The sequence below is a fragment of the Osmerus mordax genome, chromosome 1 (genome assembly GCF_038355195.1).
Source record: "Osmerus mordax isolate fOsmMor3 chromosome 1, fOsmMor3.pri, whole genome shotgun sequence".
Lineage (NCBI taxonomy): Eukaryota > Metazoa > Chordata > Actinopteri > Osmeriformes > Osmeridae > Osmerus > Osmerus mordax.
In genome coordinates, this window is record NC_090050.1 from 1,486,954 (window position 1) to 1,509,213 (window position 22,260).

Genomic DNA, 22,260 nt, shown 5'->3' on the forward strand with positions numbered 1-22,260 from the left:
ACCACTTATTACTTTTACTTGAGTAATTTTTTAATTTCACTGTCCACTCCGCCTATCGCCATTGAAATGGAAAAGGGCATAGTTTTCTATGGCTCTGGGTCTATGCAGTCAAGCAACGAATTAACAAACTCCACCACAGCAGACAGCGCCGGAATCTGTTCGTTCGAAGAAGCCAGTGAACTGATCACCGGAAAAGCTTTACTTGTTTAGTTACATCCGGTTAGAAAGAACGCGCATGAAGAAGATAGCTAACATAATCGAACTACAGTTTTGTACGATGCGAGGTTTTTAACCACCAAAATGTCTCAACTAAATGTGTTCAGGGATTATCTCAACGAGCGATTAACAACGGCAGCTTTGGAGATATTCGCGGCCGCTGAGAAATCGTTTGCCAAATTCGAAGAGGAGATTTATCGTTCAAAGGAGGAGAGCACGCGACTGCAACGCTTGTTGGACATTGTTACTCAACCTGCGATCAAGCTTCACCGAACAGGTTCGATTAATAACTACAGTTGATTATAATCTGCTGTATCTATATTCATTATATCTTTAATTGTATATTTGGTCTAGCACGGCCATACCCAGGTGTCGTGTCAAAGTTAAGGTATTAAATAGATAAAAGCAGAATTTAGTGAGACCCGTTTCTTGCGATTGAGTGGTTTACTTCATTGAGCCAAGCGAATGAACAATAGCGGTAACTAGAGAGGGTACAATTTCTGGGGATGTGTGCTTGCTTGCGTCGGTTGCAGATGGGTCCTTTTATTATGAAACAAGTTGGGTCCGTGTACCTTGTGGCCATTGGTTTTTCTATTTTGCAACCCGTGATGACAAACGTAAAATAGGGCCGTAAGATCGTTTTGTCATTTTAGTAACTCAAACACACATTACGGCTTGTTTTTGGTTGTTTCGTTTTTTTTTTAAATAATGAAATAACCATATAACACAAATGGTATAACGAGCCATTTACTCGTTTGATTATTCCATATCCTTTATGATGGTATCTGCAAAAAAAAAAAAAAAAAATGGCCTCGTAATATCGTTTTGTCCATTTTGGATGTCCGAACCAGATTATGGGAAAGGCTTGGTTTCCGTTGTTTTGTTTCATTTTGGAATTACGGAATAACCATAAAACAAACAATATAACGAGCCATTTACTCATTAGTTTGATCGGCCGTATTATGCGTACTGGCACAAGTGAAAAAGAGAGAGAAAGGGGGAGAGACGTGTAATGATTGAGGGTGTTATTACTTCCGAACACCAGAGGGCAGCAACGACTAGCTTTTGATTTTTTTCTTGTGATCTGTAGGCCTACAATCTTTACGATATAGCAGCAGGTTCTTTAGTAGAAGACACACACACACCAAACTGGAGGCACATGTTGACGGAGTTTGCTAGTTGATACTTAGTTAATAAATCTTTGATGAACCCTAGTTTCTTTAATATATATTAGAAACATTACAAGACGGGGCTCCAGTGTGTGTTCAAACAAGGCCAAAAGTGCCAGATGGTATCAGTAGAAAAAGACAATCACACCCGTGCAAGAAACTCCCCAACCCTCCCTCCCCCCACCTAAATTACCGCTTTCAGTTCTGTTGTACGTTTTAATGAAGTGCATTGAGGCAATCATAGTAAGAAAGTTGAGGTCATGTGGGCTACCTTTGCAGTTTACATAGTATCCACAACTGACAGAGACTGTTGTGGATACTTTTTTCAAAGTTCTGATCATATTCTATGTCCAAATTCAACTTCTTCAAAGTCCAAAAACAGCACGGAGCAGCAACGAGAGGGTTCCCCGGAAAATCTGATTTCCTTTGTCTTTGTTGCACATTTTTATATCCAACAAATTAGGCCTTAGTAGATCAAATTGATCAGCATAGCTTGTCAGGGGATATCATTTTGGCACACATTGAAGATTTTGTAGAGGTACTTGGGTGGATAAGTGCTCTACAGAACAAGACATTGATCACAAAGTCTTAAATAGTTTGAGACTTATCGAGCACTGTGTTCGTGTGCAAGATGTACAAGTAGTATGGGGGGTGATTAGTGTCAGGTAATGTTAGCTAACAAAGCTAGCAACCGTCGCTACGCCTAACAAAGAAGACAATCACTGCCACCGCTACGTCGCTACATCTGCCATTATGTTGATAGCTAGGTCAATAAGAAGGCAGCTAGCGATAATGATCTAGCCTCACCATTATGCCATGCCGGTATTACCATTTAGTGAGACCTGAAGTGAAGCCAGACCATTCACGTTGCAATTTAAGTTGCAACTAACCAAGACGTGTCCAGACCAAGACCCATTCAACACGGTACACAATGCCCAAACCCAGATATTAACATTTATGTAATTCTTCATTATTAAATCAAACCACTACCACTCGACTAGTTTTAATGACCAGTCAGTGACAAAACGGGTTTGGCAGTTCAGTAGGGCTGCAACAAACAATTATTTTGATAATTTGATCTAACGATTATTAGAACGATTAGTCGACTAATCATCCATTTTTTCACTGATTAATCAGTAGGCTTTGAATGATCATTCAGCTTTTGCAATTTGTTAAAACATTGAGTTATACTTATTCTAACTAATAAATAAAACCAAGAAATCACTTCAGCTTTTGAAAAAAATATTTTATTGCACTTTGAGCCAACTGAACAGGCCAATGTCTTTTTGTCCAATTACTCACTGTTGTTCATTGAACATAACCCTGTTGTCTTACAAATGAAGCTCTTAATGCTGCTACCTAATTTAAGAGATTTGTTAATGTAGCCGGTGTGTGGTGAAACTCACTCCTCAAGTATGTAACAGGCCACCCGCATCAAAGAATTGCTAGCTTTTCGTTGGCGTAGTTGGTAGTGGTGGCGCTTGGGAAGTCAGAGGTGGTCAGTTCGACTCCTGGTCGGAGTGAACAGTGGCCCGTATACCTCTGACGGAGCTTGCAAGACAACGTCTGTTACATTTACATTCCTAGCTTTATGTCTGTAATGCATTTCTAACTGCAGTCAGTGGACATGTTTCTACGGTGTTAGTATGCATGAAATACTGCGTAATATCAACTGGTGTTGCTAACTGGCCATCCTCAGGGCCCTAGAGTGCGACCAAAATTTGTACGGGTGCGACTAAAATTTTTACTAGGTCGTACTGGTGCACCTAACCTCCTCGCATCCGCTGCCTCTCCAGGAACGAAGCGTTTGTTTCTTCTTTGACGGAACTCGCACTCATGGTTGGATCATATTGTGGTCTAAACTAATCAGAGACAGAGATGGGGCGGGTCTTTGCCTCTGATTGGCTGTGGTCCAGATATTCCTGTAGGCCTACACTGCTCCGTGCTGTGTGATTTAAATTACGACCTGAGCACCAGAGAATCAGTTACATTTAGTCATTTAGCAGACGCTCTTATCCAGAGCGACTTACAGTAAGTACAGGGACATTCGCCCGAGGCAAGTAGGGTGAAGTGCCTTGCCCAAGGACACAACGTCAGTTTGCATGACCGGGAATCGAACTGGCAACCTTCGGATTACTAGCCCGATTCCCTCACCGCTCAGCCATCTGACTCCCCAGTTATGGCAGACCTGGGCATTGTACGGCCCGCAGGGCCACAACCGGCCCACAGGCTGTTCCAATCCGGCCCGCGTGAGGTAAATCTAAAATTAAAAATAAATAAATGTGTTGAGCGGTTGTAAATATGTAGTCCTGAAACGCTAGTGATCAGGCAATTTACATATGTGCGCTTGCGCAACCTCACTGACAGGAGAGTTAGGTGGTTAGCCCTCGAAAATGAAAAACGAAAGGTTGATACAGAATGTAGAGTTTTTAACAAGACATGGACTTCTAAGTATCTGTTTACTGAGGTCAAAGCTGTGTTCTTAGTTTTGGAGAACAGGTCGCTGTGTTGAAAGATTACAATTTGAATCGGCACTAAGGGACTCTCTAAAAACTAACGCGGACATAATAAGAACTTGACTGATTCAGTGGGCGTGGGCTGATGGTTTGCTAGTTAAATTACAGACCCGGATCATCACCTGTCAGCTGTCCTTCGCATATCCACCTCAGACATTCAGCCAGATTCCGATGCACTTGTTCAAGCCCACTGGATTCCTCTCACATAACAAAATGAACTGCAAAAAAGTATTGCTTTTTGTATAAAGTTAATCAATTGCATATCTTTAACATACTGCAAAACAACTTTTCAGTGTTGGTGAAGATTAACTAGTTACAAATAAAATTAAACACTGATGTAATGATCATTTTAGTTTTTACTGTTACTTCGATAGTCTTTTCCTAGTTGACCAACATGTAAAATATTTATATAAATATTTACAGAATATCCTTATTCTTCTGATAACCAGTAGCAGCTAATCAAAATATATACTTTACTGCTTTTTACAATGGGGGAAAATGAATAGTGAGCAGAATTAAGTTCAATTTATCGTTGATGCGGCCCTCCAACACATTTCAGATTTCTCATGTGGCACCTTGTCAAAATTAATTGCCCACCCCTGAGTTACGGAGCTGGGCCATGGAGCTAACCCATGGAGCTAGGATGTTGATGCTAGGGAGAGTGTGGCAAGCTGGTTTAGCCAAGGCCAAGAAAGCCAAATTACAGGTGTTGGCCATCTGAAGGGCATGCGACAGCAAGGGGGGACCCGCTATAAGACTTTGAGCCATGAAATGTTAGGTCTCAGTTCAGGGAAGCACTTTTAAACAGTAGCACTTTCTATTTTAAAATGTTTTATTTTGCTTGCAATGTTTTAGTTTGGCAGCTCAGTGAAGCACTTAAAATATTTTTATATACAGTTTAATTGTGCGTCAAATAAAACCAATATTTACCTACACCTTATTCTTGTTTAAGGTCATTGATAAGATGTAAATTCTGGAGAAGGCAGGCCGGAAGGAGTCACGACAATTATAAAAAGGGTTGACTCGGTTTTATTAGCTCGACGTCGGATCATGCCACCAATCCACAACAGAGTGGCTAGCATGAGTGAAGACTCTCTCTTACAAGAGTGCTTAAATACAGTATCTGGACATGTTCAAACATAGAATTCACAGAATCGCTTCCTTAACCGGTCTTCAGTGGTGAGTACACTGATACACTAGAACGTTCAACAGGTGAAGTGGTTGTTAATCACATAAGCCTTATTTGTACATGATTTTCCTCACTGTCTCCCCACTGTCTGGACTGCATGCTATATTCTGCTCAGAGGGAGCCTTGCTGTATGACCTCTTGACCTTACAGAGACACACGCTGTACATGTACCCAGAAACTCTGCCTTAGTTATTTACATAATATATACGACTGTATATGGAGCGTGATTAAAAAGGTGACCTTGAAATTGTGGAGACGCAAGGAAAAATTTGGGTGCACCTAAATTTTGTGCTGGTGCACCTAAATAAAAAAGTTGGGCGCACCAGTGCAACCAAGGGAAAAAGTTAGTCTGGAGCCCTGCATCTTGCTTAGTTCCAGCTGCAGCACACTCACTTCTCACCGTTTCCATCTCCTCTCGTGCCGGGATGTTTCCTTTTTAAATGTTACAGCATGCACATTGTGCTCCCATGGAAAGCAAGTTCCGCCTTGCACGCATTACAGATGACAGTATTTTTTGTGACGTGACTTGTTCTGTTCCGTTTGCACGCTGACATTTTAGCGCTGTTTTCTTCTATTGGATAGCATACGGGAGGGCTGCATTAGTCTAGCACTACAGCGCCGCACTGGTCAAATCACGTTATTGCAGGCACTTAAAATAGGTCCTATGAGATCAAACGATTTGTCGACAACAGAAATATTTGAAAGTGTTGGGCTGTAATGGCAGAGACCTGAACAGAAATAAGCTGCAACGATTAGTTGTACTAGTTTTCGATAATGTCGACAGTCAACGGCACGACAAAGGGTGTGAACACACTTCTTGTTAACAGAGGGCGCCAACCACAACACGGACATATGACGGGAAGCAGTTGGCATCCTCTGCTAGTAGTGCGTTTGAAACTCAAGGATAGCGGGAAGGTTAATTTAATTGGATGCTCTTGGGAAATGGCCGCCCCCTCTTCATGCCGCTCCGGGCAGCTGCCCGCTTTGCCCGTGCCAAAAACCACCTAATGGAATACCTAGCGGAGGCAGTGATTGTCTGCTTTGCAGGCGTAGTAACGTAGCTTTGCAGAGTTACATGTCACATGAGCTAATGCAATGTTTACAAAGATAACTTAAGCGCTACGTCACAGCTATCAGACAAAGTCCCCACACGTACTAAGTCGCCGCCATCACTCCCATTGGGAACCAATGATAAGGCAGAGATGACACAGACATTGTGGGCAAAGCTTGTTTACATTGTATGCGTTTCGGCCGTGCGAGGGCACTTGTCACCCCCCATACAGGTAGCCCCCTGTAGCACAGCTGGACGCCGTTTCCAGACTACCTGGTTTCCGTAAGCATGCAAGCTGTGCGTTCACCTAACAGCAGTTTCCGCTGGCCTCTATCACCAGATTCGTCACAAATTCACAAACATTATTGGAGATTTTCAAGTTGCATCTTATATTTGCTGCTGTAGGCCAAGAAAATAAAACAGTTGCAAGCTTGCATTAAGTGGGATTCAATTGCACAAGAGCAAAAACACAAATATGATTGTTTGTCTGCTGCTATACAATGCGAGCTATTCAAGCTCATGGAGCAAATGAGCTTTCAGTCACGTATTTATTAACTACCTTTCAGGCAACATTTTGTTTTGGGTTCATCGAAAACAACTGGTGGGCACACCAGACAATACCCGCATGTAGGTTGATCACGTATTTGGGGTTCTCTCGAGGCAATAGCCATATTTACCACGATACCACAGCCCCTTATGAAACTACCGGCCGGTTTCGGAGACAAGGCTTAAGCCTAGTCCCAGACTAAAATGCTGTTTGAGCTGGCTTAACTGAAATTCACTTGCACAGACGTAGTTTAAAATAGTCGTGGATTAAGCCTGTTCTGGATTAAACAAAGCCGATTGCAAAATTGAGCATTAGAGTTACTCCAGGACTAAATTGGACAGAATTGAAGCTTAAACTAATCTGCCAAGGAGGCAGGTTTAACTCCCGCTTAGTAGGCTAGGCTACTGTTTGTGAAACTGAACTTGGATTGTTTGGGAGCATGGACTATTTGGAATATCTAAATGAGGACCAACATGCACGACAATGGCCAGCCAGACGAATACTGCTGGATAGGAGTGATCCATTGAATCAGTTTGATGAAATAACTTTTCGAGACCGCTTTCGTATGCACAAGGAAAATGCATTGGAGATAATTACTTTGCTTGAGCCTAGACTTTCCTCTCTGTCTCAAAGAGGAAGGCCTGTGTCCAATCAACTGCAAGTTCTGATCACTTTGAGGTTCTTGGCATGTGGAATCTTTCATCGTGAAACTGGTGATTTGTGTGGTGTCAGTGAACCAACTGTATGTAGAAAAGTCTGCAGTGCCATTTGTGAACTGAGGAGTCTTTACATCAAGTTCCCTGATGTTGCTGGGCAAGCCAACTATAAAGTGCAATTCTATGAATATGGGCACTTCCCAGGAGTGATTGGCTGTATAGACGGATGTCATGTTCCCATCAAGTGTCCATCAACTCCTGATGCAGAGGAATACAGGAATCGTAAGAACTGTTTTTCAATCAATGTTCAGGGTGTATGCACTCCTAATTGAGTTTTCAAACATTGTTGCCCGTTGGAAAGGTGCAACCCATGATTCAAGGATTTTTCTCAACTCTTCATTGTGTGCACAATTTGAGAGAGGACAACATAGTGGACTACTACTTGGTGATAGTGGATATGGTCAGAGTAACTATTTATTCACACCACATCTAAATCCCACAACAGCTGAGCAGCAAAGGTACAACAGAGCTCATATCCGTACTAGAGGGATGATCGAGCGTATGTTTGGAGTATGGAAAACCCGATTCCAGTGCTTACGAAATACGCTTTGTTTCAAGCCAAGAAAATGCTGCAAAGTGATCGTTGCTACAGCTGTGCTGCACAACTACCTGAAGCAGCATGGCTGTCCTGATCTGCCAATGGAAGATCAGGATGATGCAGATGTGCCCATGGTGGCAGAGGCAGCCAATGACCAGCGAGGACTTGCACACAGAGCTGCTTTCACAGTGCAGCACTTCAGCATTTAAATATGGAATGTATTCATTATGGTATAGTTTTGCTTGCATACTGTTTCTGTACAAAATTACAATAATGTAGCAAAATTAAACGAGTGAACCAAGGCTGGTTAAAATGTAGTTTGTGATGATTAATACTCACTCACACGCCAAATGACAATACATTTATTTTTATTTTTCACAATTCCTCATATTCACCATGGCTACTGGTATGCAGAATTGTTTTTTGGAGCATAGCCCTCTCTCCCAATATCCAGTTCAACCTCTAGAATTCTCATTTTCATTTCATGTTCTTCTTTTAAATATTCAATTTTACGCTCATGAAATTCTCTGGCTAACTTTTCATGCATAGTTATCTTTTTTGGTCTCTGTTGGATGGTAGCAGCTTCATCTCCCAGGGGTACCATAGCAGATGTGGAGGGTTCAGGCTCGTTGTGAACTGGCTCTTGATTGGTTTCCTCTGGAAAAAAAGACCACTGTTCCAAACTCAAATCAACTAATATGTTCCTGTAACCAATTTACTTCCTAAGGTATATTTACAATTTTTGCTCAGTTCTCCATGTTCACTGTCCAAATGGTCATTGTCTGGTATACCATCCAGAGGTTGCTGGTGCTCTATTATACCAGACACGTTTGTCTCCTGATAATTTAGGTCATGGTGGAGAAATGATTTTATTTTATATTTCTTTCCCCCTCACATATAGGTATGGATTTTCCTTTGTGCAACATATCTTACTCTACCACCATGTTTAACATGCATATGCCCCTTTAAAATAGGTTACTATCCTTTTAAACAGGATATTCATTCAATGTGAATGCTACAAGCAGCAGAGTATTGTAGAGTATTGTATTTGGGTATGCCATAAATAAGCAGGGTATAGGCAACAGGAAACAAACACATATTTTTGTGCCTAATAATGAAGATTAACTCACCTGCAGTTGTTGTACTGTTCTTGTGGTGACATCTTCATTTGCATTGAATTCATTGCCAATTGCAGTCTAAGCACTTCTTTTCTTCTGTTCAATAGCAGCAGTATGGATTTTGCTTTCAATGACTGGATGGTTCGATACAATTAGTTTTAGTAGTGTTTTTTCATGCTCACTATAATTTTTGGAGCAAATTCTCTTTGCCTCTGCCATTGTGTTGTCTCAAAATTCACTGCAACAATGGTGTTTCATACTCTATTTCAGGTTTTCATGAGCACAATTGGACCAACAGCCTGTGCTTCCACTTAGTCTAATGAGGCTTGAACCAGGTGTTCTCATTAAGCTTACTCCAGGACTCCATAGTCTCAGACTAACTAAGCCAAATGTATGCCATGTTCATGCAAGCCACTTAAATAGCCAGGATTAACTAGTCTGACTTAGGCCTACTCCAGTCTTGATTTAAGCCCTGTCTCCGAAACCGGCCCAAAATCTTACAAATCAGGGTTTCCCGCAGAAAATTTGTTAGTTAAGGTAAGTTAAGTGTACTAATATTTTTAGTTATTTTTGAAACTTTATGAAACGATGGCGGGACAATGCACGGTACGTGTCCACTACAGCGTTTTTTAACGCTCTTTTAACCGCTTGCCTTCCCACTAGTGCTGTCCCCGACTAAGATTTTCTTTGGTCGACCAAGACTAGACTGAACACTTCCGGAAATCCACTAATGTTTGTTTTACCTCACAGAAGGGAGATTGACAACTAGACAAACATAAATGTACAAACATTTTCCCGATCTGACTCAATGTAGCTGCTGGACATTCCAGATTCAGCCGCTATAAAATTAGCTATTACTAATAATAAGCCTCGTGTCACCAGTCCTGTTGTTACCGAATGCCGATATAATAAAAAATGCCTGATTGGTTAATATTTATGATCTCTTACAATGTACTACAAATTAAAAATATTGTTAAACATGCAATTCATCAGAGCGCGCTGGTCACTGCCTGAAAAAGTCCCGCATGTAAACTTACGAGATGAGTGGGGAACGGTGCAACAGAGAAAGATTTTGTTGTCTTGGCCGGAGAAGATAATGATTCGATTTGGATGTGATATCTTTAACCTAGATTATTCAAATTGTAAACTTCAATTTAGGGAATAAACCTGCAATCTTGCTTCATGTCTTTGATTATACACACGTATAAAACTAGCTATTTGACTAGTAACAAGATAATAATTTTTATTAGATCATTCCAATTTAGCACATTCAAAGCCGACATCATTGTTGAAAGCGTGCAGTCTCTCAAATCGACCTTTTGGGAAATTGAAAACTAGGCTGTTGTCCAAAATAAAATGCAGATGGTTAGACCTACAGTAGCACAGCATAAGCAGATATAGCCTAAAACATTAGTTCCCGAAACATAAAAATCCTAGGTCTATATGCTACACACTGTAAAATAATGATCCGATGACCAACTTACGGTTTTCAAGTGGCACATCATATTCAACGTCGAACTATGGAATATAAACCGTTGTTGGCAGAGTTTGCATGTTTTGAGTCACCTGGTACTTTGATAAAAAGCTTCCATACCACAGACATCTTTGCTATTTTGCATAAAGGATTAATAACACCAAATAAGCGCAGCTAGTTCAGGCAGGGCAATCGGGCAGCGCGCGTCAGTCATCGGGGACGTAAGGCGTCTTACTCCACCTTCCTTTCCTCCGCCCACTACCACACCCAGGTTAGCAGCGCATATCCATTGGGCCACGTCCGATAAGGCTTGTTTAAAAGACGCGCGGATACGCACACACTCACCCCGGTTGTTGTATGATCAGTGCTGCTGCCACCCTCCGCCATCCCCTTCTCCCCCATGCTGTCTGTATGTTCTTTCCACCAGGGGGATTATATCTCTATTGTTCCCTGCCTCATATGTCATGTATGGAGGTGTTGCATCGAGGAGGCAGGGAGTGCTTCCCTTAGATCATCCACTCCGCCAAAGTTAAATCTACATGTTCATGTCATGTAACAATAAATGCTTAAATCTAATTTAGGTTTAGGTTAACAGCTACAATTGTGCTCATGTGCCTTGTGCAAAAAACAAAACAAAACGCAGATTAAAGAAAGCTTTATTTGTCTTAAATAATATGATTTATAATTTCTGTAGAACATTTCTTTAATTCAGCAATGGTGACACAAGCGGGAATCAGATCTCACACTGCAATACGGCAGCTCGACAAAAACGATCTTAGTCGACCAAGAGCATATCGACCAAACAATCGACTAGTTGACTGAGTGGGGACAGCCCTACTTCCCACAGTAAACCACGCTCGGGGGCGTGTTAAACAAGTTAATACTGACTAAATTAGGGATGCGCATCTCCATCACTGAGGACGATGCGATACACATCTCGATGCACTGCCAACGATCCGATACATTAAAGATACATAAACACAACTACTAATGCGATACGATACGATTCACCCCTATTGCGATGCAGTGCGATTCGACACAATGCGATTCAATGAGATGCGATGCAAAAGAATATGATGCTATGCAATTTAATATGATTTATTTCTTTGTCAGACAGCAAATCATCAATTAACTAAACAAGTGAAAGGTTTACTTCACACTGTCATAACACCACACACTAAATTGAACTCATACGTCCTACTTTAAGGTTTTTCTCAATGACTCAGCTATCTCTCGTCTTTGTCGTACACAACAGGGATTTGTTTCTCGGAGAATAGCTTCCTATTCTTGCTAGGGGTACCGGTGGAGCTAGCCACTGACTGTAGCCATAGTTGAATCCGAGGGGGAGGCAGCCGTCTCCACACAAATACCATGTAGCCTCTTCAGGTGACTACCTAAATTAGCCGTGCTCCCTGTGTACTTTATAGCAAGGGGAGTCAGATGGCTGAGTGGTGATGGAATCGAGCTAGTAATCAGAAGGTTGCTAGTTCGATTCCCGGCTATGCCAACCAAATTATGTTGTGTCCTTGGGCAAGGCATTTCACCCTACTTGCCTCGGGGGGAATGTCCCTGTACTTACTGTAAGTCGCTCTGGATAAGAGCGTCTGCTAAATGACAATGTAAATGTAAAATAGCAGCACGACATATTTTGCCAATTGCATGGGTCTTGTCAAATTGCCCATCTTTTTTGTAAAATCTGAAGTGTTGCCAAACCTTGGATTTATTGCAATTCGTAGGAACGTGTAATTCGCCATGATAACACTCGCCCAAACACGCACGAAACGTGGCCGAGAGACTTGACGAGAATCGGCCACTGGCAGCAGTGGAGATGAGAGCGCGCTTAAGAAACAGTTAGAGAGGAGGAATCTATCTAAATATAAAATGATTGGTCGCAAATCATTGGTCACATTTCTAAATACTAAATGGTGTTCGCCTACACACGATTCTATATAAATACATTGGATTATACTGATGCAAAAATGTTAGAAACGATGCATCGCGATTCATCCCACATTGTATCCGCACACTCCTTACACTTTTTTGATCCGGGCCATCGCATCGTGAGCTTTTATGCCGATGCATCAATGCGAACCGGTGAATCTTCCCATCCCTAGACTAAATGTTATACAGAGTTACTGTAGCCAAGCGTGCAGACTTGGGTTCATGTACTCACAATATCGATCAAAATACCATTTTCACTTTTTTCTCGTGTGTCGGCTGGGCTAGTGAGCTAGCAGTGGCACAGAACAGTCAACGTTAGTTCATTTCTTTAGTCCTTCAGTGCCGATTCAAATTGTAATCCTTCAACACAGCGACCTGTTCTCTACAAACTAAGAACACAGCTTTGCCTTTGCCTTTGACCTCTGTAAACAGATACTTAAAAGTCCAAGTCTTGTTAAAAACCATACATTCTGTATCAACCTTTCGTTTATCTGTGCACGGACAATTTCGAGGGCTAACCAAAAGCTAACTCTCCTGTCGGTGAGGTTGCGCAAGCGCACATATGGAAATCGCCTGATCACTGTAGTTTGTAGTAGTGTAAGACGGAGGTGATTCTATTTGGTACCCCCAGATCAATTGGCGATTTATCAAAAAAAAATTGGCTCCTTGTCCACCAATGTGCACTCCCATGCCAGAAATTTGGGTGTTATCTTTGATTCAGCACAAAAAGTTGACAAACAAATTAATTCTGTTGTCAAAGGTAGTTTCTTTCATTTAAGGACTATTGCAAAACTAAAATCTTTCCTCTCTTTCAAGGACTTGTTCATGCACTTATATAGTCTAGAATTGATTACTGTAATTGGGTGTGCTCACGCCTTCGGCGAGCACAACCATTGTTCTCTCACATATATATATATATATATTATTATTATTTTTGCCCCCCTAAGGATCCGTCAATATTTGGACTACATAGACAACGCCGGTGTCAAAAGTTTCGTTTTGGTAGAGATTGAGTTGCTTGTATTTTTATTTACGTTCCGTTGCACTGTTTAGGCTGAAATTAAGTTTTTGTGGCAAAAAGTGCCTTGTGTCAACAAAGGGTATCAGTGCTAGCCTACGTCACAACGTCAGCACACTTTAGCAATGACGCATGGATACGACGTGCATAGATGTGCTAGGCTGGATAGACTGTTGCACAGTATGTACTATCGCATCGTGCCGTGGTGTACTAGCAGCATCATACATTTAAGCAATTCAAGACTTGCACGTACAGTAAGTAATGTCACATGAAATAATGTATTTAAACTCAAGCTTGTCTGGTGCGTCGCTGTCTTCAATGCCACAGGCTAAACTTGATGTCAAAAGAAGAAAAAATCATTTCCGGCACATTCAGTGAAGTTTGGCTAGCAACAGCAGCTAGGCTAGCTTGCTCGTAGCACAATTCAGCTTCTCCACGCAGGGCTCTAGACTGAGACCAAATGGTCGCTTTTGGCTTTTTTACTGACAAGGATCGCTTCCAGCAAACTTCTTTTGAATTAGCCATTTCCCCCTAAATAAATATCAAGCTTATTTACGTGTTTGGGGGCATATTTTCAGTTAGCAGATGGTACTGTTTGAATCGCGATTCCATCTGAAAAATACTGCTGGTGACAACGTTGTTAGAACAGCTTGTTTCAAAGGGGGTTTGGCTTGTTTCATAATAAACGGACCCATCTGCAACCAACGCAAGCAAGCACACCCTACAATTTCCCCAGAAATTGTACCCTCTCTAGTTTATTTTCCAATATCTATTAATAATAGGTTCGAACATACCTATTTTTTGTGGAAAATGCGAGTCAAATACTCGCACTGTAGAGCCCTACCCTTTTCATATATTTTTAACTAAAATCTGCATTCAAGTTAAGAACATACAGTAAATATTAGCTTATGTAACTTTGGATAGATAGGTAGACTGGTCACTGTATCAGCTCACAGCAGGCACTGCAGTAGGCTAACTAGCGAGCGCTTTGTAAAGTATTTAAAGCAGGTTGCACCATAACGATTATTTGCACTCGCACAAATGCTCCCAAAAATATTTTTGGAATCACACAGATACAATTTTGGGGGTAATTTCAAGCCTTCAATGTGTAGCATATTATGCTAAGATCACAATAATTGGTCTGGTTTTAGCTGTCAGACATGTTGGATTGCATAATAACTAAGTTGATCATAAACATACTCTTCTTTCCCCCAGATGTGCAGCAGCTCTCTCTCCCGGAACCCCCACAGATTAAAGAGGAGCTGTGGACCAGTCAGGAGGAAGAGCAGCTCCAAGGACTGCAGTCTGAAACTACACACTCCATGTTCACTTCTACCAGTGTGAAACACAACTGGGATCAGGAAGACTTTTCTGAATGTTTACATCTTGACCAAACTGTTAAAGTGGAGAACAGAGAAAGAGACTCCCTACCCAGCAACACAACTGAGGAGCAAATCAAAGCAGAGCCTGATGGACAAGACTATGCAGCACCAGAACCAGGCAGTGACTCTCAGCCCCTCTCTGTTGTATTTCCAGACTGTTCTACAGCTCAGAGTTTGGAGGAGGAGGAACATGGAGGAGTGCTGCTTCTTCTGAATAGATCACAAAATAATGAGGTTCTGCCAAGAGAACATATGCCACAGAGACATCACACAGGAAAAACAAAACATCAGTGTCAAGAATGTAACAAAACCTTTAGTGGAAAACGAGCTTTGGTTTTTCATATAAAGACACACACAGAAGATACATCCTATCACTGTCAACAATGTAACAAACTCTTTGCTCAGAAGGGTAATCTGGTTAAACACATGAAGACACACACAGGAGAGAAACCTTTTCAATGTCCGGAGTGTAGCAAACTATTTGCTCGAAGGGATACTCTACGTGAACACATGAGGACACACACAAGAGAGAAACCATATAATTGTCAACAATGTCACAAATCATTTAGTCGTCCATCTCGTTTGGTTATACACATGAGAGCACACACAGGAGAGAAACCTTATCAGTGTCAACAATGTAACACATGGTTTCGTCATAAGTATAGTCTGGTTTGTCATATGAGGACACACACAGGAGAGAAACCTTATCAATGTCAGAAATGTAGCAAACCCTTTTGTAAAAGTAGTTCTCTGTACAAACACATGAGGACACACATTTTTCAGAAAGAGTTAACTCCTACAACATTTTCGTAAAGCCACTGAGACTAACTTTTGATAGGAATGGGGAGAAATCTTGGGCTAAAACAAAGGGGGAAGGGGGGTTGAACTTGTTGCTCTGGATGATTTCAAGAGGCTTACTAACTATGTACACAGTGATTGGATAGGGGGGTGGATATCTGTAAATTATTTCATCATAGAAATATTGTATAACAAGGTATTATGTTCAGTAAGATGTTCATGTGTTGATGTGGGGTCTGCAGAGAGCATATTGTTTGATGCATTGTTATGTGTTCTGCTGATGGGTGGCTGAGGTATACCAAGTTCTTCTCCTCTGCATAGCTGCAGTTTCCCTGTGGCCAAGTAGTGTAGAGTTGTCAACCTTGATCTCCAGGGTTACTGGGTTGTTTCTGTAAGTGACTTTATCCTTGGGGTCCGTTTTTCGTATGTCGCTAACTGATTTGATTAATGATGATTTGTCATGATCTTGGATTGTTAGGTTCTTTGATGCTCATCCTGGACTGGCTGTCATAGCAACATGTCCGTTAGCTTAGACCTGCTCGGGGGCAGGCTTATTTTATGTACACAAGATTTTATTGTGGCTTTATAAGCAGAGGTGATACAGGAAGTCTGTCACAGCCATGTCTTGTCTGTTTATAGGACATTAACCTGTTACGGAGGGTGCAAGGCTCATTCGCGGAGAGTTTTTCATTATTGTGTGATAGACAGGATTCTTTAGCGCAGCACGATACTATACGCAGGGCTGCACAATTATGAGCAAAATGATAATCACGATTATTTTGATCAATATTCAAATCACGATTAATTATCACGATTATTTGTTGATTTTAACCAAAACAAATGTTGTCACATAGACTAATTATAGTTCAAGTTCAACTTTATTGATATAGCACATTTACAAACAGCCACACGGCTGGCCAAAGTGCTTCACAATACGTTTGACATTACACATACACTTAAAAATACACACGTACACAATAAAATAGAATTCAAAAAGCTAAAGTAAGAATTATTAAAAAAGAAAGTAGACAAAATAAAATAACCAGTTTAAAAGAAAGTGATATAAATATAAACCATAAAATATAAACAAACATAAACCTCAGAGCAATCATGAAAAGGCTAGAGAAAATAGGTGGGTCTTTAGCCTGGACTTAAAACTAAAAATGGAGGGTGCCATCCTAATATCTAATGGCAGGGAGCTCCATTGTCTAGGACCGGCCACAGAAAAGGCATATAACTGCTTTCACATCCATATTGTGCTACATTTCTGCATGTACAAATATGTACATCAAAATAAAATGGGTCCTTTTAATCACCAAAATTAAGTGCATCTCCTTAAAGAATGCTTAAGAATAAATAAAGAAAACAAAGAAAATGTAGCAAAACTTCAACAGGGCACTATTTTCCATTTTACGTTGTGTAAATATATTTTAGGAAGCAAAAAAAAAAAAAAATGATACTATGAACGGAATGACATATTTTAAATATCGCTCGATCATGCGAATTTTGATCGTGGGAAGCCTAAATCGTGGTTGTGATTAAAATTCGATTAATTGTGCAGCCCTAACTATACGTTTTGAGAAATATCGGTTTTCTCGTGAGGGTGTCATTTACATCATATATTTGTTGGAAGCACATTAAATTATAATACATTAAAGATGATAAACAAAGTAATTATGAAAATATTACAATACAAAAACATATAGGCCTAGCCTACTGTAATGAGTGATCTAACGTATCAACTAGGAAAAGAGCATCGTCTCACATCTACAACTCTGACCTCACTGTCACAAGGAGGTGTCACGTTCAGATCACCAGAACCTCTCCAGCTTTGCATACATGAACAAGGCCGCTTAGTGGATGTGGCTATTCCCACATATGAGGCTAATGCAAGGAATGGAGAAAAATTCAGGCGCTTTATTGCGGAACTAAACCTTATCTCTAGCTTCGCATACATGAACAAGGCGTGAACACATTGGATGCTGCTCTTACAATGGCTCTACAGATTGAGCAGACGCATCAGGCCAGCAAGATTCTGATGCCTTCACACGAAACTGTGGTCAACTCCAACAGCAGGACTTTTCCCTGGATCCACTGTTAAGGTTCCTCCACAATCTGCACCTGCCTCCTCCTGTGCTTCGGCAGCTGCAACTCCTTAGCGACATCCTGGGATGTCAGTACACTGCAGAGGACCTTGGAGAGTTTGTCGGACACTAGCATACCTCTGCCCAGTGTCTAATAGGCGTCCTTCTCCAGAACGTCAGGGTTCAGTTTTACCTGATGGGGGCACAAGGCCGCACATTTCAGCGGCATAAGTATGACAGACCTGCATATGACGCTTATGACCGACGTGGATCTGATCACCGGGACAGTAGTGTGATGGAATGTGCTATTTTATTTTACATGCATGTGGAAGTGACGTGTTTAGTTCAGGTTGGTTAGAGACATGCGCAAAAGGGAGAGCGCGTAGAATCGAGTCTGGATCGAATGTCAAGAAATGTGGCTCGGCTATAAAAAAAAGTCTGTACAGCTTTATTTTGTGTGCCTGCATAATTTTTCAACCTGGTTGGAGACTGGATTATTTACAAGCTTTCTTTAACCCCTCTTATAATATGGTTTACCAAAGCTACGATATGACAATGTGTTGGCTTTCTTAAAGGGGTCATTGACTGCAAAACCGAGTTTACCTTGTCATAGTTGAATAACAACAGTTCGGTGGGTAAAATGGACATACAGTGAACCTCAAAGTCCATTGACACCTTTTTCATAGGCAAATCTCGCAATTTGAAACTGCTGCTGTAATACAGTAATTTTCCAAAAAAGCCAATGGTGATTCCACCTTTTTTTGGCTCTGGTCTGTACCAGCCCACTGGTGTTCTGGCCCAGGAACATAAATGGATGTTGCGTAGATCTCAGACACTAGTTTAGCTGTGCGCTGCTCTGTGTACTTCCACAAAGAATTACAAAGAAGAAAGTTCAGAAGTTTTTCAAGGACATTGAAAACGGACCACGGTAAATGCAGTGTCCCAGGCTGTACAGGGAATGCTGACACTTTTCATAGTCTTCCCAAGGAAGCAAACACTCAACGGGCATGGCTAATGTTTGTCTATGAGAAGATCCCTGTGCAGTTCGACCCTCAATTACACATTTGCTTGACAATTTAAAGCAGGTTTTGCTAAGCTGCTGTTGCTGAAAAGAGGTGCTGTTCCGACCGTAGCCTATGCTCATCACAACCGCAAGCTGCAAGTATGATTTTGTCGCTAACAGTTATTAGCAATGCTAACCAAATCAAATCAAATTTATTTGTATAGCCCTTTTTACACGCAAGCATGTCACAGAGGGCTTCACATATGCCCATAGAACTGCCCCTCAACCAACCTAAACCCTCAAGGAAGACAAGGAAAAACTCCCAGAAAACTCTCAACAGGAGAAAAATGGAAGAAACCTTGGGAGGAGCAATTCAGAGAGGGATCCCCTCCTCCAGAGACGGTTGGTGAGAGAGAGGAGCAGAACACAGGCTAAACATAGTCATACAGTGTCGGTGGGTTTTTAAAACACCAAAATCCATTGTTCAACTTTATAGATGTAGGACAGGACCGGGAGACTCGCGACCAGGTCCAGCGTTGGCTGACCGACGACCAGGCAGGTGCTGACAACTCAAACCCCCCACACCACAAGGGATGTGTGTGGGGGGGGGACAGAGAGAGGAGAGCAGGGATTAGAGGATGCCAGGAGCAGATAACAGTTACAGTCATAATAGAATGAGATCCCCACCGGTCAAGTGTGGACTGGTGCAGCAATTTAACAGAGCAAAAAAGGGGAATTTGATGCAACCCCACACACCAAGACAGCGACAGCCCCCCCCATTTGGAACATGAAATCTGTTCCAGGGGAAGAGAACTCTAAAATAAGTTATACTTATAGAATAAGGATGGAAGCAACCCGTCCCCCATTGCCTCCAACTAGTAACATACTTACCTTTAACAGTCGTAGAATTGGCTAAACAATAACGTTTTTAACCTAATTTTAAATGTCGAAACAGTATCAGACTCCTTAATTGAGACGGGTAATTTGTTCCAGAGAAGAGGTGCTCTATATGAGAACGCCCTACCTCCAGCTGTCTTTTTCTTAACTTTGGGAACCACCAGATAGCCGGCATCTTGAGATCTAAGTGTCCTTGCGGGGCAATAGGGTGCAAGGAGACCGGAGAGGTACAGTGGTGCCAATCCATGCAGAGATTTGTATGTAAGTAGTAGAACTTTGAAGTCAGCTCTGGCTTGGATAGGGAGCCAGTGTAGAGAGATAAGAGTAGATGTTATGTGATCAAACTTTCTTGATCTGGTCAATAGTCTAGCAGCAGCATTTTGCACCCGCTGTAAATTTTTTAGGTGGGTAATTGGGAGGCCAGAGAACAACACATTGCAATAGTCCAATCGGGACGTAACAAATGCATGTATTAGTTTTTCGGCATCATCCTTTGAGAGAAATTTTCGTATTTTGGCAATATTACGTAGATGGAAAAATGCAGTTCTGGTAATTTGCTTAATATGGTACTCAAACGAAAGGTCTGGGTCCATTGTGACTCCTAAATTTTTTACTAGCTGGCTTTGAGAGACTTTGACGCCGTCTAGGTCTAAGGTCAGATTGGGAAAATTATTTCTATATTTTTTAGGACCGAAAATTTGAACCTCGGTTTTATCCGAATTTAGAAGAAGGAAATTTGCAGTCATCCAAGCTCTCAACCTAGAAACACATTTTTCCATAGCATGTGGAAATTCTCCAGACTTTATAGACATATATAGCTGAGTATCATCTGCAAAACAGTGAAAATTTACCCCAGAGCTTCTAATTATGTTTCCTAAAGGCAGCATATAGAGAGAGAATAACAGAGGGCCTAGAACTGAACCCTGTGGTACTCCGTATTTTACAGTGGAGCTCCTGGATGAGCAGCCATCATAGTGGACATATTGTGATCTATCAGATAGATACGATCTAAACCACTGAAGTGACGTACCAGAAATCCCAACATAGTTCTCCATACGTTCCAAGAGAATCTCATGATCCACCGTGTCAAAAGCTGCACTTAGGTCTAAAAGAACCAGGACAGAGATAGAACCCGCGTCAGAAGCTAACAGTAGATCATTGACTACCCTGGCTAATGCAGTTTCAGTGCTGTGGTGGAGACGAAATCCAGACTGGAGAGGTTCAAAAAGCTGATTTGAGGAGAGGTGCTCAGTGAGCTGTTGTGCCACAGCCTTCTCTAAAATTTTGGAGCTAACGTATCCTGTATCTAGCATAGACATTACATTTAGTCATTTACATTTAGTCATTTTCATGACTGATTCATTCAAATAAATAACCTGTGTTGTCATGTAAATCTACAATTCACGATGCATGTTTGGCTATGTTGCGTCTTTGCTCCGCAGTTTTGCTCGTTGTAAACCAACCAATCAGCGCGCAGTTCATCTATATATGAGCAGTGCCGGTCCTAGCACATTTGGCGCCCTAGGCAAGTTTTAGCCCCCCCGGGAGTGCAAATCGGGGTGCCAACCACAACACGCCCCTGCTGGTAGTGTGGGACAACTAATTAATGGATGCACTTGGGAAATTGCCGACCCCCTCTTCATGCCGCCCTAGGCGGCTGCCTATGTTGCCTATAGGAAGGACCGGCCCTGTTCATGAGCATACCATAAAAGGGAGAAAACCTATTCTTTTATTCCAGGGCTATTTCACAGGGTTGCATTAGGGCGCATAGAACAGCTCCCAGGCCATTTTCAGCCCAACCAACGTTACATACCCTATTCGGAAACCTTAAGGAACTGTGTGAAATACCCCTAAAAAACATTCTATGACCCCTTTAAAGCTCATTATCACAATGTTTATAAAATGTTTATGTTCCAAGGCAGTTTATGTTCCTACCCCTAACTTTTCACTGATTTTATGAGCTGGTTTTAGTGATAAACCGCATTGTGAAATACTCTTGAAGTAAAACGTGGAATCCTAAAATAAGGACTGACACGCCCATTATTTTTAAGAGTTTCTCCTGAATCAGCAAGTAAGGAGCTACTTTTAGCCTTGAGATGTTTTGTGACAATGGCTCCAGATCTTTTGCAGGAAGGCTGAAGCCTATACGATGCAAGTACAAATATACCTGGGCTGTTTTACTTTTAGTTACCTGGCTTCACTAAGCCTAACCAGGGTTTTTCCTGGCTCAGAATGGGCTTTTGGGCTACACACGACAGAAATCATGATCGTCACACAAACTGTAAAGGTAATAAGTTACCTTATAGAATAAATCTATGCATTTTTGGTAATGCATGACCATTTGATAAACAAAAATGTCTATCCTGCTTGTATAAACAAAACCCCATGAACTGGTAAAAAAAAAAAAACATTATTACATTGAAAAGGGGGAAGGGAGTGAGTTTGAAGTTGCTGGATGTCTTTGTCCATGATGCTGCTGTGCTCAACTGCATGGCTAGGAAGGATGAAGGATGTAAAGCAAATTACTTGTTTGTGTACACTTATAAATAACACGTTCAAACATTGTTAATTATATTCAGAGCATTCCAAACAGTATAAAAGTA

General features: G+C 41.4%; 1 protein-coding gene across 1 annotated transcript; it reads left to right on the forward strand.

Moving 5' to 3' along the window:
- The first annotated feature begins 270 nt into the window (after positions 1-270).
- LOC136942888 (zinc finger protein 250-like) lies at positions 271-15,705 on the forward strand. Its single transcript, XM_067235920.1, has 2 exons — positions 271-493; positions 14,709-15,705. Exons 1-2 carry the CDS (start codon positions 301-303, stop codon positions 15,686-15,688), a joined length of 1,173 nt encoding a protein of 390 aa, XP_067092021.1. The 5' UTR covers positions 271-300; the 3' UTR covers positions 15,689-15,705.
- The last annotated feature ends 6,555 nt before the right edge of the window (positions 15,706-22,260 follow it).